The 15677-nt window shown below is 36.2% G+C and overlaps 1 protein-coding gene across 1 annotated transcript in view; it reads left to right on the top strand.

Moving 5' to 3' along the window:
- Nucleotides 1–15677, top strand: part of TTC27 (tetratricopeptide repeat domain 27) — a 142130-nt gene that overhangs the window by 112386 nt on the left and 14067 nt on the right. The window contains exons 13-16 of the mRNA XM_010581214.1: nt 778–1005; nt 8360–8458; nt 10235–10287; nt 14499–14664. Of these exons, the coding sequence (XP_010579516.1) occupies nt 778–1005; nt 8360–8458; nt 10235–10287; nt 14499–14664 (546 nt within the window). The remainder of the gene's footprint in view (nt 1–777; nt 1006–8359; nt 8459–10234; nt 10288–14498; nt 14665–15677) is intronic.

Genomic DNA, 15677 nt, shown 5'->3' with positions numbered 1-15677 from the left:
GTATTTATCTTTTCAAAAAGCCACAGAAAGTAGACTATCTCTTGTTTAAAAGAGAAACAATAATTTTATTGTTAGAGCAAGATATTGGCCCTGAGATAAAGAGCTTTTGAAAGTTGGTTACAGCCCGTAATAGATGTCTGGGAGACCCAGCTTGTGTCTTCTTTTCCATAATGCTGTATATTTCTGAATATATTTTATCTCAAATATTTAGATAAATTTATAACTTCTGCATCTTATGTAAAAGAGTAGCATTTCCAAAACCAACAGGATGAAAGTGGACGTGTCTTGAGACATAATAGAATGGAAATAACTATTTTCAGAAAAGAGCAATTAGAGATAAAGGAATGACAGTCATTGCAAGAGTACTTATTAGGATATATAAAAAACACAGATGATGAACTATTAGGATTGCACATACCTTAATGGTGCTGATACTGCATTGCTATGAAGTAGGTGTAGGTTTGATGTCCAGGACTGATATTTGCTCAGGCTGCTTCTTGTTTTAATGGGTACATTCTCCTTGGTGTGTTAAACCAAAAGCCACCATATTATGTTGATGTTGAAGTGTGTTTTTTTTAAAAAAACAGTTTGGAACCATATTCTCTCTAGACTTTATCTTTGATGCTGTGTTGGATCAAGATACTATTTCCTTAATATTCCTACTTCTTAGTCTTCAACTGATGATTGCAAGGTGCTAAAGTGGTATTTGTTCAGGTAGGTGATTAACTGAAAATAAATTGTCCCATTATATATTGATTTCTCTTTGTTCTTTAACAGGCGGAAGAAATACTCAGGCGGGAGTTAGAGAAAAAGGAAACACCAGTATTATATTGTTTGCTTGGTGATATTCTTAAAGATCACCAGTATTATGATAAGGCCTGGGAGCTCTCCAGGCACCGCAGCGCCCGCGCCCAGCGCTCCAAAGGCCTCCTCCATCTCCGCAACCACGAATTCAGGCAATGTGTGGAGTGCTTTGAACGTTCAGTGCAGATCAACCCTATGCAGGTTGGGAAACGATACACATATAGCTTTGTTTTAGTTGGTGTGTTCAGTTTTTAATGATGACACACTTTTTTAAAAGGCAATTCTGTGCACAATTGTGAAAGTAACAGCTTATTACTATTCTTAGCCAATTTTTTACCGCGTACTTGGAATCCTGACTAAAAACAGTAGCATAATGAAATGAAGACATCCTTTTGCATTCAGGTCCTTGCATACACCTAATTCTTTGCCTGTACAGCTCTTCTATTTCAAAGAGATCAAGCTATTGAAAATTAATAACTATCATCAAATAAATCATGAGCAAGTGTTAAGCAAAATAGTTACAAGAAGAATGCTGTACAGATTTTAATGAAATTATCCTTTTGCCTTGTCTGTTGGCTTTGAGTTACAAACTCTGATCTCTATTTCACAGAAACCTTTTTCAAGTATTCTGGTCTGTCCTGCTCTGGAGTCACTGAGAAGCATTGTGTTACACTTGTGATGGCAGTAGCTTTTATTACAGTAATGCATCAAAACTGAAACCGCAGTCAAAAGACTTCTCTTGATGAAGCTGGTTATTTTGACAGATCCTATGCAAGCTGTTCTGCAGACAATTTTTTTAATCTTGTTTCAGTTTCTCAGCCACTATATCCCATCCCAATAAGGTCCACCTTGTGAAAGGTCTTGAGAATTTAGAACAGCTTTGTGGTTGTTTATGTATATAAATTGTGCCATTTCCAGGTCCATGCAAAAAGTAGGATATTCCTCTTTCTTGCTCTCCAAAGAATACTGCCGAAGCTGCTGTTTTGAGTTCCACATAACTAGCTGGACTTCTGCTTTAGAAAAATTTTAAAGGCCTCCAGCCTTTCAAATCATTTATCCCGAAGCTTTTTTTGTATTTCAATGACGTATTTTATTCCAGTGAATCAGAGTCCTGTTCTTATTCAGGTGAACTCCAGATAACTTCTAAACACCTTTAGAATGGATAGCAAAATGAACAAAAATGCTCCCCTTGTCTTTCAGTTCTCTTACTCAGGAAATGGCAACAAAATATATATTACTCAGATAGGAACCTTACTGAAATCAAGAGGACTCCCAGATAATAAAGGGCTGCAGAAGATGGCCTTCAGGGCTCAAAACTGAGAAAAACTCTGCCGAGATGGTTTTTTATTTTGTGTCCTATCCAAAGGAAGCTTAAACTGAAAGGCAATCCAACAAAAATAAGCCAGTCCATATAGGAAAGCAAACATTTCCTCCTCTTCTCGCTCAGGAAGCTCTATTTAAGATTCAGATGAATTGTTTCAAGCAAATAGATTGAGCAAATGGATAGTGTGGATTGACATATCACTGCCTTCTAAAGGCTATCCATATTCTGTCACTACAGAAATGAATTGTTTCCTATTCCAGGATGTCTTGTGGTTGAAGAGCAGACAGGAAGGTGATTCTAGATGCAAGGACTTTAAGACAAGGAAAATATTCATTAATGAATTGTTCCCAGAATTATGAATAATTTATCAGGTAAACAAGGACTCCCTATTACAATGAAATTTTTGTGTGTGTGGTTATCAGAAACCTTTTTGGAGGAAGAGATTTTTAGACTGCAGCAAGCGATTCCCCAAAATACCTAATGGGTAAAACCATTCTCTGTCAACCCTCCTTTAATCTTGTATGCTCTTTTTGGCCAACTGGTCAAATTTGGTTGAGGTCTCTGAGGTAGGTCTTTGCAGTATGAGCCAACCACCATATCAGACTTTGGAGAATCCACAAAGGAATGAAAGTCTTACAGTTCAAATATATCCAAAACTTTTCTTCATTAGCACTGCTGCTCACAGAATTACTTGTTCTAGTACATGCCTAGTGGATGACAGATGCATTTCTCTTGCAGTTTCACTGCGAGCATCTTGCAAGGCTGGACTGAGGCAATTCCAGAGATCAAAGAGCTCATGTAGTCAGTTCTCCAGTGGTGAAAGTCTGCATAACAAAACTTATGGCTTGTTAAATTACAGATTTGTTAGTTCTTGTGCTGAACAGTGTATGGTTCTCTATATCCAGTCACTTCACGTTTGAATTTTCCAGAAATAAGAGTGTTCATAGCACCCTTTTTGTGCCCACACCATTCTCCTTCATGTCACAGTCTGCGAGAAAAGAATCATCCTCTTTTGTGCTAGACTATTTGGCTCATAACCTCTCAGGCTAATTTGCTTGGGTGTGAAGCAAGAGAAGTGATCTCTCTCCAATTTGGGAAAACAATCACACTTTAGAAGTCAGCTTGCCATCAACTACATTTGGAATTTAAAGTTTTGGACAATGCAATGAGAGGCTTATTCTCAACAATTCTTCTCATTCATCTTGTAATAGTAAAAGTAACTTAAACAAGTTGAGCTAGACTCTGTCATTGGAAATTGTGATAAAAGTCTCTATACTTACTTAAAACTATAGTATGTTTTGTCAGTGTGTTGTGTTCAAAAGAAACTGAATTATAAGGGAGATAAATGATGCCAAAAATGAGTAATTAAAAAGGTACTTAGCTAGGATTTCACTCAACTAGAGCTCTTAAAATTTTGTTGTAATTTCTAACTCCAAAAACTAATTTTGCTGTACAGGATATAGATTGTTTCTAAACTAACACTGCTGTACTCCTAAGAGTATTGTACTGAAGAGCTTACTGGATTCTGAAAAAAAGATCTGTATTTATTTGCCGTATGCAAATAGTAGAAATTCTTTAAAAATACAAAAAAGTTTCTTCAGATATATGGTTTGGTTTTTTTAGTTTTTTAAGTATTCGGCTATACCGTAATTAGGTTATTTTGGAACCATATTCCCACTAATATGAGAGGATTGTTTAGACTTTCTTAAAGCATTTCATAATCATTTAGACTTACTAAAGACTTGCCTGGAAATTCCTGATGGCAAGTTTTAACAGAGTCCAAGCCTAAATTATCTTCCTTTGCAGGTCACTGTCTTCAGTTTTGAAAAGGATAAAAATTTACAGCTCATTTCCATGTGTTTTTCCAATCAGTTGCGACATTTGAACCTCTAGCCAATGCATTTTTTATTTCCAAAAAAGAACTTTAACCTAGTTCTACAAGCCTTGACAAAAATCTTTTTTGAACTTTGGATGAAGTTTTCCTTAACACTACCTTTCAGTCAGTCATAGTCCTCAGAGCAGTTGTTACATCAGGTAGTGGGTTCGACAGATTTCATGCCCTCCCCAATAAAAAGGGAGTTCTTACCATTCTTTCCACAAAAAATAGCTTAAGTCCATTCTTAAACTGTATCCTAAATATATTATTAAAGAGTTACTGTACTTCTTATATTGTGGAAGAAATTAATGCTCCCTTTCCAGATGTCTAAGGGATGATAAAATACCATTTCATTGCTATAGTAGATCAAAGGCAATGAACCTTGTTTTTCTGTTTGGTTGGTTTTGTTTGGGTTTTTTTACACAGCTACCATTTTTTTTTTCATTTAACCTGTCAGACTTGTTCTTTTCCAGCTTTCTCATTTGTCTAGCACACCAGCTTTTGAAGTATGTCCTCTTATTCTTAATAATCTCCTTTATTTGGTTTTTAACTGTTATGATCATCTAGTCTTTTTAGAGCCTTTTTGAATGACAATAGGTAGTTGCTCCAAGCCTTGAAATGTCTTGTCTTTAAGTGTTTCAAATCTTCTGCAGACCTTTAGTCTTTTAGCAGCCCCTTTTATTTTTTAACACAACTTTTCCATTTTAAGTAGCTCTTAAATTTAACATCCTCTGTATTAAATGAGTTGCCTTTGTTCTTGAAGGACTAGTGAATCTACATACATTACAAAGTATCTTTTGTATGGTAACATTTTGAACCTGATCATTCATACTGGTCAGGATCAAGGTAAGTACTGTCTTCTGACTAGCTTCTTCATATCTAAAAAATTTAGCCTTGGAATTTCATCCATTATGGTATTTACTAAACTATGTGGAATAATTGAAATCTCCCTGTATTTTCTGGGATTTCTACTTTCACAGCCTTCCGATATCCCCCAGCAGCTTACCTTCTCCATTTTGGTCAAGTATTCTGAGATACAGTCTTTATACTGCTTTTTTACTGAGGCCTGAAATTTTAATCCATACCAGTTCTGTTGTACGTTTACACAGTTAATTTTCTATATGATTGATAGTGAAGGTTTTTTTTAACATATAGTGACATTCTTCCATCTGCACAACCTATTCCATTTTCTGTATACTTTTTGCCTTCATATCGTAGCAACTCATGAGGCTCCTTGACTTAATTCCCACCACAGAGACTTTTTATCTCATCTGCTAAAGGATCCCTTTTGGACACCTTTCCCAACCTTCTCCATCATGTTCGGTTCTCATATTTTTTCCGTTCAGTCAAAACCTTCATACATAGTTACTGCTAGGCAAAACATCTTGTTTCAAATTATTAAGAAATGAAAATTATTTATCATTCTTTGCAGTCACTGTATGATTTTTACTAGGTACCTGCTTATATAGCTTTTCTCTGCAGAAGTAAAGAATCATTACTTTCTCCTCATGCTGTAACTTTTCCTTGAGAAAGCTTGTCAACTCCTAAAGCATTGGTAAGCCAGTTCCTGAGAGATGTAGCTGCTCACCATCAGCCTCAAAAAATTAAAATGGTGGAAGTTTTAGTCAAATCTGATTCTGGAAGCACAAGCTCAGAAGTGAGACTGTGCTGCTGTTACTCGTTAGAATTATAAAAAATGCAGTGGTTGTTTTTCTCTCACCCTTTACAGAAGCACTGTTTAACTTGTATCCTGAGCTATAGATTTGGAGCTAGCCTTCAATTTCATACTTGATCAGTCTCATCTCTACCTCCGGTTTTCATGTCCAAAAAGTTATTGATCTAGAAATAAGAGAAAGGGGAGTTAATGAGGTAGCAGCCATGTGGGAGTGCTGAACTTCTGGAAACTTGATGGATAAAAGAGGCTTAAAAAATGAGATTGACTAAATGTTTATTTCCTATTAATTTTGCCCTCTAAGATTTGGGAAACATTGTTTTCTCTTCCTGTGCAGTTTCTTCTTTGAATGATGAGTTCAAGGATCATGAAAGGTGACAGGCTGACAATGCTGAAAAGTAGATTTTCATGTTTGCCCAGGCCAGATGTAATTGGCAGTTCTGTCTTCACCTATTCATCCATATGCTCTGAGGATGGGCCACCCACGTACACCCTCAAATGCAAAAGGATGTCTTTATTGCCAAGCTTGTTCAGTTGTTTTATTGATATCATGAAGACTGCCCACCAGGGTGCCAGATCTGACAGGGGTTAATGTCATACATGTGTACTCTGGGATCTAAGTTTTGAAGCAGGTTAACTATAAACTCTACAGCAGGTAAGTCAGGAGTCAATACCTTGTTACTGATTTTAAGTTGGGTCTCAGAGACAGAAAAATGAGTCTGATCTGGAGAGAAGTGCAAAAATATCTGCTACAGAGTTTGCAATTAATCTGTAGAGGTAGTAGCTCCTTGCATATGAACCAACAGCTTTATCCTCGACCCTGTAAAATCTCTGATTTGCGAATGTTTCTTAAGGTAACATTTTTGTATTTAAATAGCCATTACGGTTTCCTACAGAGAACCAGTGTTATCAGAATTGCTTGCTTCAGAGCTAGTACCCAGAACACAAGAGAAGATAAACATTAATCAGACATCTTGAAAAGTAATATGTTGTTGTGCAATATAAATTAGAGTTAATGTAACCTGGGTTTCCATCTTCCTCTTCCCAACCTTCTTCCCTTTCTCAAAAAATTTTCCAAGAAAACCTGTTTATGTTTCATTTAGAATAGAGAAACAACTGAGTTTATTGCATTAAGTAGGACTACCTGGAATGATTTTGCAGCACATTATAAAATGTCCTGTTTGATTTTGACTGCATACATTTAAACAGCATAATGCCGTCAGAAGATGTTCTGTCAATGTACTTGGGATTTAATACTTTTCTGAATTACAGACCTTTTCTAAAAGGTAGTACTGCTTAACTTTTGCAGCTCTTTGAGAATTAACGGTGTGGCAAATCAGGAACTTGCTATTGAAGATCTATGAAAATACATATTTGATTTGCTGTAATTTATGCCTATATTTGCTATTATTTAGAATAGAATGGACTGTTTCAGTTGGAAAGGACCTACAATGTTCATCTAGTCCAACTGCCTGACCAATTCAGGGCTGACCAAGTTAAAGCATGTTATTAAGGGCATTGTCCAACTGCCTCTTAAACATTGACAGGCTTTGGGCATCGACCATCTCTCTAGGAAGCCTGTTCCAGTGTTTGACCACCCTCTCGGTAAAGAAATGCTCCCTAATGTCCAGTGTAAACCTGGGACAGCTTTGAACCATTCTCATGTGTCCTATCACTGGACAGTCAGTTCAGTATGAGTCAGCAGTGTGCCCTGGCAGCCAAGAGGGCAAACCACATCCTGGGGTGCATTAAATACAGTATAACCAGCTGGTCAAAAGAGGTCATTATCCTGCTGTATTCAGTGTTGGTGTGGCCCCCCCTTGAGTACTGTGTGCAGTTCTGGCCCCACAATTTAAGAAGGATGTGAAGGCCCTTGTATGCTTCCAGAGGAGGGCAACAAAGCTGGTGAAAGGGCTGGAAGGAATGTCCTATGAGGAGTGGCTAAGGACTTTGGGTTTGTCTAGTTTGAAGGAAAGGAGGCTGAGGGACCACCTCATTGCTCTCTACAGCTTCCTGAGGGGAAGTGGAGAGGGCGGTGCTGAGCTCTTCTCCCTGGTTGAATCTGTATGTATGAGAGGTATTTGGCTGTAACAACTAAAGACTTACAGTGCAAGATTATTGAACTGGTAAAGTTCTATTCTCTATGCAAGGCATTAAATACATTTCTATCTCTAAACATTGTATTATAAGCTAGAGAAGATTGATATTCTGACAAGTAAAAAGAGCTATAATTTTGAAATGTTCATGTTTAGCCATTAGAAATATTTCTTGTAAAATATGATTTCCTTGAAATACATTTCCTAGTATTTACCATTTGACCTAACTGTAATACTATAAAGTGAGTGTGGATTTTTCACAAGTTAAAACAAAATAGGCAAACCTCTAAATAGCTATCACTTTCTTCTCTAAATGAAGATGCACTGTTAAAGAGCACTTCACATGTCGTTAAGTGGTCTTTATATAGTCAACACCTTTGTTTATCCATATTTATTAAAACTTTGAACCTAAAGTTTTCCTGTGTTCTGCATACTGGATACTATTTATTCCAATGCAATACTATTAAGATAGCTGAAAATCAGGTAAAATCAGCACAAATAGTGTGTGTTCAAGCATCCAGGCAAAATTATTTATTTTGTGGATAAAAATGTATGTATATATGTAATCATCCATTTTTTCTCTCCAGCTAGGTGTATGGTTTTCCTTGGGCTGCGCATACATTGCTTTAGAAGGCTACGAAGGTGCTGCCAAAGCATTTCAGCGCTGTGTGACATTGGAACCAGATGTATGTACTTTTCAACAAGCGATTCAGATGGCTTATCTAAAAGCAACAAGAATGTTTTCATTATAAACAAGCAAAGCAATAATGAAAAACTTGTTTAAACCTTAGCCCTTTGAATAAATTAAACTTGTGCATGAAGGATATATTTTTGTCATGAGGCATCATAAAAATACTTGCCCAATACTTAACTTTGTCCAAGTATGTGTGTATGAATGTTAAAATACATTTGAGCAAAAAATTCCTTTATGCTTGCATACATTGCTAAAACAGAGAAAAGGGAATAAGTAGACTGTGAGGAGTGCTAAAAAGAGAGATAAAAGAAAAAAAATAAATTAAAATACTTGGTCCTCTTAAGTAATCAAATTCTCCTGAAAAAAAGTCAAAGAAGTGGTTGCATGACAGGTAAATTTGTAACTATATAGCTCATGAGCACAGGGAGAATGGAGCTTGTTAGCCAGTTTTTCAGGACGCACAGGGCAAGCATGTGTACAATATTGGTGTTTGAGTGTGACTGTGCATTGAGATAGCAGAATCATCAGCTGGATTACCTCTCGGGAATGCACTGGCAATACTTTTGTCAAAAGGCCTGACTGCCAGCCAGCCAGCATGTTGTTTGCTCGGAGTTAATGGCATCTACTTGATGGAAACTATTATTCATTCTTTTCTTATGGGGAAAAGAATGAGAGAGCAGTGAAAGGTGACAGAGTATTCTTTTTTCTTTATTTATAAAATGAAATAACTTACTTGGGGGAAAAAATGTACATAGAGACAACCCTGTAATTAACTGGAATTTTTACTTTATATATAGATTTTGTTTGTTTGTTTCAGTACAGTAGATTTACTTCTAAGTAGATAATAAAATTGTATTTACTTATCTCTGGTGCCTGTACTTGACTGCATTAATATGAACAAGCCAACTGACTTCTCAGTGGGTTAAGTGGTATTTCTTTTGTGAGTAAAGGATGCTGGGATGGCTCTTAGTTATGGAGGTGAAACCTACCTTTATACATTGATCTGCAGAAATGTAATGACATTTTCATGAAATGAAAGCCTCAAAAAGGTTTCCCAACATGATTTAAATGCTCCTTAAGCCTGAGGAGCTGTACTCAGTACCTTTCATTGCAGTACCCAGGTTCTGTTGTTCAAATTTATACTAGTTGTCACTTAGCTGAATTCAGTGGCGTGGCTTCAAATTTACGGCAGTGTAAAGCGATGGGCAGGAATTGTCTGTGTACATGGCTCTGCTGGTTTTACAAGAGGAAAGATTGTCTGAGCACTCCGTAATCCTTTTCAGCTAAAACAGTTGAAAACACTGTTGGAACTAACCGTGTTAGTTTTGCCTGATATGCGTTAGGGGACATTCAGATAATTTTTAGCACTAACAGAGCAGTGCAGGTAAGTATCATCCAGCTAGTGAGAAGTGATGAGCTGCTGGGAGCACTGACCTCTCCAGCCATCCCAGCTAGATCCAGAAGAGGATGCCTGTTTGCAGTTTAAACTGAAGGCAAGAGCTGACTTAGTGTATTCCAACCAGAAAACAGTTAATTGGTATTTATATACCTGATTGTTGCTCTAGTCAATAATATTTATTTATGTATTTCTATTTTAATATAATATTTTCTATTTCAATGTAATATTTTGACTGCGTTGTAGAAAATGTGTTAATATATGTGATTAGTAAAGTCGATGATATTTCACAGTAGTTTCATTCACGTATTATTATCAAGTGAGCATAATATAAGTGAATAATTTTTTTTGGTACTTCTTTTGTCATTACAGAATGCTGAGGCCTGGAACAATTTATCAACTGCTTATATCAGATTAAAACAGAAGTAAGTACTTTAAAAGGATTAGAAAATACTGCTTCCAAAATAAGTAATTGGGGGTTTCTTTTTTTGACATTGACTTTTTTATTCTTATAATGCGGTTACCTCATATTTTGTAATTCTTTTCCCTTTAGTTCTCTCTCCCAGGTTGGATCATTGATAACATATTTCATTTTACAGGAAATAAGAGTTTCATAAGCTTTATAAAAGTAGCAACCTCTCACTCTACACTTTTTTCTTGTTAAAAGTATTTATGATGTAGAAAGTACCAGTGCAAAACATTCATATTGAAGTTATTGAAACTAACTGGACGTATCTTTTTAACTTCATAGTCAATTTCAAGCAAACTATATATTCAGACTTATGTCAGTTCATACTACATTAATCTCAGTAGATTTAAGGGAAAAACAGGCAGTTTATTTTTTATATTACAAAAGCAGATGGAAATCTGCACACACACTAGCTCACTTGTTCTTTTCCCTCCAAATTAACCATTAGTACAAGCAGCTTTGACCTAAATGGACTGCCTTTCTTATTTTGTATTTCAGCTCAATGTAATAAAAGTTACTTGTAAATGCAGAATACCTGAAAGAACTTAATATTTAAGAAGAATTTTCACATTATAACTTGTCCCCAAAGAATGAAACAAAAGAATAAGATAAATTTTTAAAAACCTTACTCAAAATCTGACATCAGTTTATACAGTTACGCAGTCAGGATGCAAACTAAAAAAGAGAAAAAGAAGAGTAAATTTACATAAAAGGGTAAATTGATAAACATACCAAGGAAATATGGGAATTAATATAAATGAATTCAAGAGATGGTTTGATATGCTAATGGGAGCAGGAAGGAGGAGAAAATGAAGGTTAGAATAGCCACTCAAGACTAAAAAGTAGTAGAAATCAAGAACTTGTTTTACCTTTTCAGTGGTTCCTTTCATCTTCAGCAGTGCCTTGAGAATGCCCAGTTTAATGTCTTAGACTGTGTGTGATATTGTTCCTTCTTTTGCATAAAGTTCAAAAGGGTATGTCAGATGCTTAGTGTACTGGTTCATGCTTATTTCATAAAAGTATCTTTAATCAAAATAATTTCTCTGTCTGTTCATCTACTACAAGGCTGAGAAACTACTGAGTGATTAGTTTAACTTTATTGGTTTAATTTTATTATTGTTAATCTCTTGTGATTTAACGTGCTAAATACATACAAAACTTGTGACCTATTTGATACTGTATCAAAAGCAGTAAAGGGAGGCATGTTTCTGAGCTTTTTTCCCCACAGGAATCACATGGGAGAGGAATACGTGTACAGGAAATCTTTAGTCAGCATTACATGCTGATAGCTGAGTGTGGCCTGTGTTTGCTGTGGAATAGCAACTCCTTTGATTATTTGTGTAGTCACTTATAGATCAAGACTGTGTGTGAGTTAGTTTAACCCACTGTCAAAACAGAGGATATCTGTAGTAGTTCACTCAGTATAATTTTTTTTGTGGGGCTAAGTGGTGGTGAAAGTGTAAATTCTAACTTTTCAAGCCTGCTAGGAAAAAAAAAAAAAGTGAGGGGAGGATTAAAAAAAGGAAAACAAAAATAAGATATTTAAGTTAATTGTTTTCTTTTGCTCAGTCATCAAAATCAAGCTTTACTCCAACCAGGCTCTTAAATCAGTCCCGCTCAAGGACTGTGCATTTGGGTAAGGCTTAGCAGTCTCATACAACAGACAAATATAAAATGTGTAAGTCTTTTTGAAAAGAGTACGCAAACAACTTGCTGACACCCAAATGAAAGGGGTTTTGTTGTTTTGGGGGTTTGTTTGCTTTTTAAGAGTTTAGAAGTTTTGTGTATTCTGAATTTCCTCCAGAAAAATCAGTTGTGATGTAAACAGACCCTTCAGTTTACCAGAAAAACTTCTCTGGGTGCCAGGAGGCCTTTGAAATCTAGATCTCATATTTCTCAAAACAAACTGGGACTAGCTCTCTGTCCTTTGGGTGAAGGATTCCTGATTTCCAAGACAGGTGACGCACTGGTACTGCCTACTTTTTCCTGTTTGGATATGAATTGGTTTAACTGTTGCCCTGGTTAAGGATACATCATTATATAATTTATTACATACATAGGGGGTTTGTTTTGAGAACCTATAGGACTCTATTAGTGTAGCAAGAGTGATGATTTGAGGAATACAATTTCCATCCCATTCCTCTGGTATCTTGTCTACATTTCACAGTTCCATCTGATTGGCATCCGCCCTCATGATAATTTCTTAACTTTTGTGAGAAGATGGGGAAGATCATACAGGCTACTCCTGCAGATGTTGAAGAGCAGTTTCAGAAACAGTTTCTCAAGGTGATTAGAATACATCAGTCAGCCAGAGCATCTTCCAGCCTGTCAGAGAGCTGTGGCAGATCCCAGCTTCCATTGTAGCAAAATCCACAGAGGAAGGAGCAGGTCTCTGTTCTTTTCTAATATAATCTGTCAAAATCAGGGTCTGAAATCTCTTACTAAGACTGTTAACAGTGGAGGAGACCCAACTGTTAGTACATATACCTGGCAGCATCACATATATCAGTATATCACAAGAGAGAGAAAAGGGGAATGAATGTGGGAAGATCCTGCCTGTGGACTATTCTGCCGTAGCTATGCCAAATTACCTGTTTTCCTTCAATAATTTTGCTCTATTAGTCATCTCTCTTCGCATGTATTTGGTAAGTCTTTTAATACTATGGGCTTAGATTGGCAGTTATTTACATTTTTCTCTGACCCAGCCATTCCAAACTTTTAATGGCCTGATCCACTAGTTAGATATTCCCTTTTCTTGGCTAGGATATTTACATTCTCTTGAACACTCTTTTTGAAACTCAACCAACAATTTCTTTGAGCTGTCTTTCTTTAGGGACAGCACTTGTAGCAACTTACTCAAGCAGCAGAGCAAGTGAACTGCAAATTTTTATAACAAGCCATCTTTATATGATCTTTATTAAGAGGAGATTTATTGCCATACCTCTTTCAAAGAAGATTTTTACCAGCCTGGGAAAACTCTGTTTCAAGTTTTCATTTAAAGGAATTTATTCTTTTGTGTTTTTTCTACATATCATGACTGTCCAGCTGAAAGTAAGCTTAAATCTCTCAAACTCCTAAGAACCGTATCATTCTAGTTCTCTAGCAAAGCTTTTTTTAAAGTTTCAAATTTAGTGAAACTTTTAGCAGTACTTTTAAAGCTTTAAACAGTAGGCACTCAGACTTTACCAACATGTGCTTCAGATTGCATTAAGATGACTTATTCCTTCTGCCTCCTCTCTGGCAGCATTGGTTGCATGTTGTGCAGGAGGTCATACCTCTGTAAACTGTAGGGCAGCTGCTTTCAGCCCATATTCTTGATTCAGCAAAACTGTCTTTATGTTCCTTACCAGAGAATGCCATTACTTCTCTCCCTGAGTAAGGGAATGGTAGAGTTGCCTGCAGTGGATCCATTTGAAAAAATAAAGATGCTTCCTGACTTGACAGTGACTTTATAAGAGTTATTCTCTCCACCTTTATTCCACAACAGTTTCTCCTGCCACTATGAGATGGTTTGGTGGGCAGCACCTTTGGTGAAGGACGCTAGTAGTGTTTGGGGCCGCTGTGACATATTCGTACTGAGCAGTGTAGCATCAGGGAACAGGGAGTGTAGGTAAAGCTTCCGGATGACATAAGAAAAAAATGGTTGAAAGTGCTGGGCTTCTGTGCAATGGGTATGCACATTTACCACATGCAAATGTTTAAAATAAATCACAAAAAGCTGTTATTGTTAAGTAACCTTCCTTTGTGTGATGAAATGAGTGAATATCATTCTGCATCTGCCATGAACTCAGTGATTTTTAACTTTTTCATGTGTTACAACTGCAGCATGAGTAAGATTGTTTTCTCGTGGTGCCAATTAAAAATTCAGAAAAGAAAATATTGACATAGATGGCACAATTATAATGAATTTTTGTCAAAATGTAATTATGAGCGCTAACATAGAAATGGAGTGAACTGATAGAAAGTAATTGGCAAGAGAGATTAAGGAATTATCAGTGTTGTAAATTATGAACAATAACTTTTACATTTGCGCTCTTTTCTAAATGAGATTTTTTAAGTAAGCTTTTTAGTTGATACAATGCCAGCTGATTTTAATATAGAAATTTTCTATATTAAATCTTTAATATAGAATCTTCTTTTCTATACTTCTTTTTTATTATTGATTAGAATCAAAGCATTTCGAACCCTCCAAGAAGCTCTCAAGTGCAACTATGAGCACTGGCAAATATGGGAGAACTATCTTCTCACCAGTACAGATGTTGGAGAATTTTCAGAAGCAATTAAAGCTTATCACCGGCTCATGGACTTAAGAGAAAAGTACAAGGATACACAGGTGGGGAAGTTTTCGTGTTAAGTCATTGTGTATGTTCATTAATTTTTCTTGTGAACAGAGAGAGATTTCTGCTGTTAATAGTATCAGTAATGACAGTACACATACCAGTGAAGCTTGTAGGCAAGCCATTTAATTTTGTGACATCTGGACTGTAAGACTAAGAATTTAAAATGAAAATGGACAAAAAGGAAAACCTTTGCATCCAGATTGCCTCAGACTTTGTGGAAGGACAAATACGATCCTTGCAGTTTTAAGATCTATTCTTAAATAAAACACAGTGCATAACTCCATCTGTCAATATTGTTCCTGCATATTTTAGTATCAGAAATAATATAAATTATTTAGTTTAAAGAAAGGTAAGCTTTTCCCATGTGTTTGAAAATTCCACAAATGAGCCTTTGAAAGTTATTTATGTTTCATAGATTGGATGCATTACAGTCAGAACATTGATTCTTAAAAATCAGAACAAAGAAAAACAAAGGAAGTATTTTGCTCATCTTTCACTGTAGTTCAGTTAACTTCTGTGTTTGTAAATGTATGCTCTGGACAAAATCCTGAGAGCCTACTTTAACAGCTTCAGCTGTGATGTTACCTTGCCTAAAACCAGGTCCTGATCCAAGCAGGTTCTGTACACTCAGTGAAAATAGCAAGGTGAATCTGACAGGCAAGCCAAAGAAAGAATTCCTTAAGCAGAGTAGTAAAACACCTCCAAAAGCCTTTGCAAAATTAATGGATCGGGTTGAAGAGCTTATGAGCTCTTAAAGAGTTTATGTGTAGTACCAGGGTAAGAGGACCCAGCTGCTGCTGGTCATTGATCCCAGTAGTATGTTTCTTTTCTTATCCCATAAAATGATTAAAAGTAGCTTTCCTGGATCTTGGGAGTTTGAGTTCAGTGATGAGGAGAAAGAACAGAGAGAATTAATTATGGTTGTGGAAACGTCTCATTTGTTTATGGGGGGCAGGGATCTTAAAAACTTTTTTCAGATTACTTTTTAATAACAAATTGCACATGA

The sequence above is a fragment of the Haliaeetus leucocephalus genome, unplaced genomic scaffold (assembly GCF_000737465.1).
Source record: "Haliaeetus leucocephalus isolate CR32 unplaced genomic scaffold, Haliaeetus_leucocephalus-4.0 Scaffold752, whole genome shotgun sequence".
Classification (NCBI taxonomy): Eukaryota; Metazoa; Chordata; class Aves; order Accipitriformes; family Accipitridae; genus Haliaeetus; species Haliaeetus leucocephalus.
The sequence above is the reverse complement of the archived record's forward strand: the minus strand, read 5'-3'. Positions and strand labels throughout refer to the sequence as shown.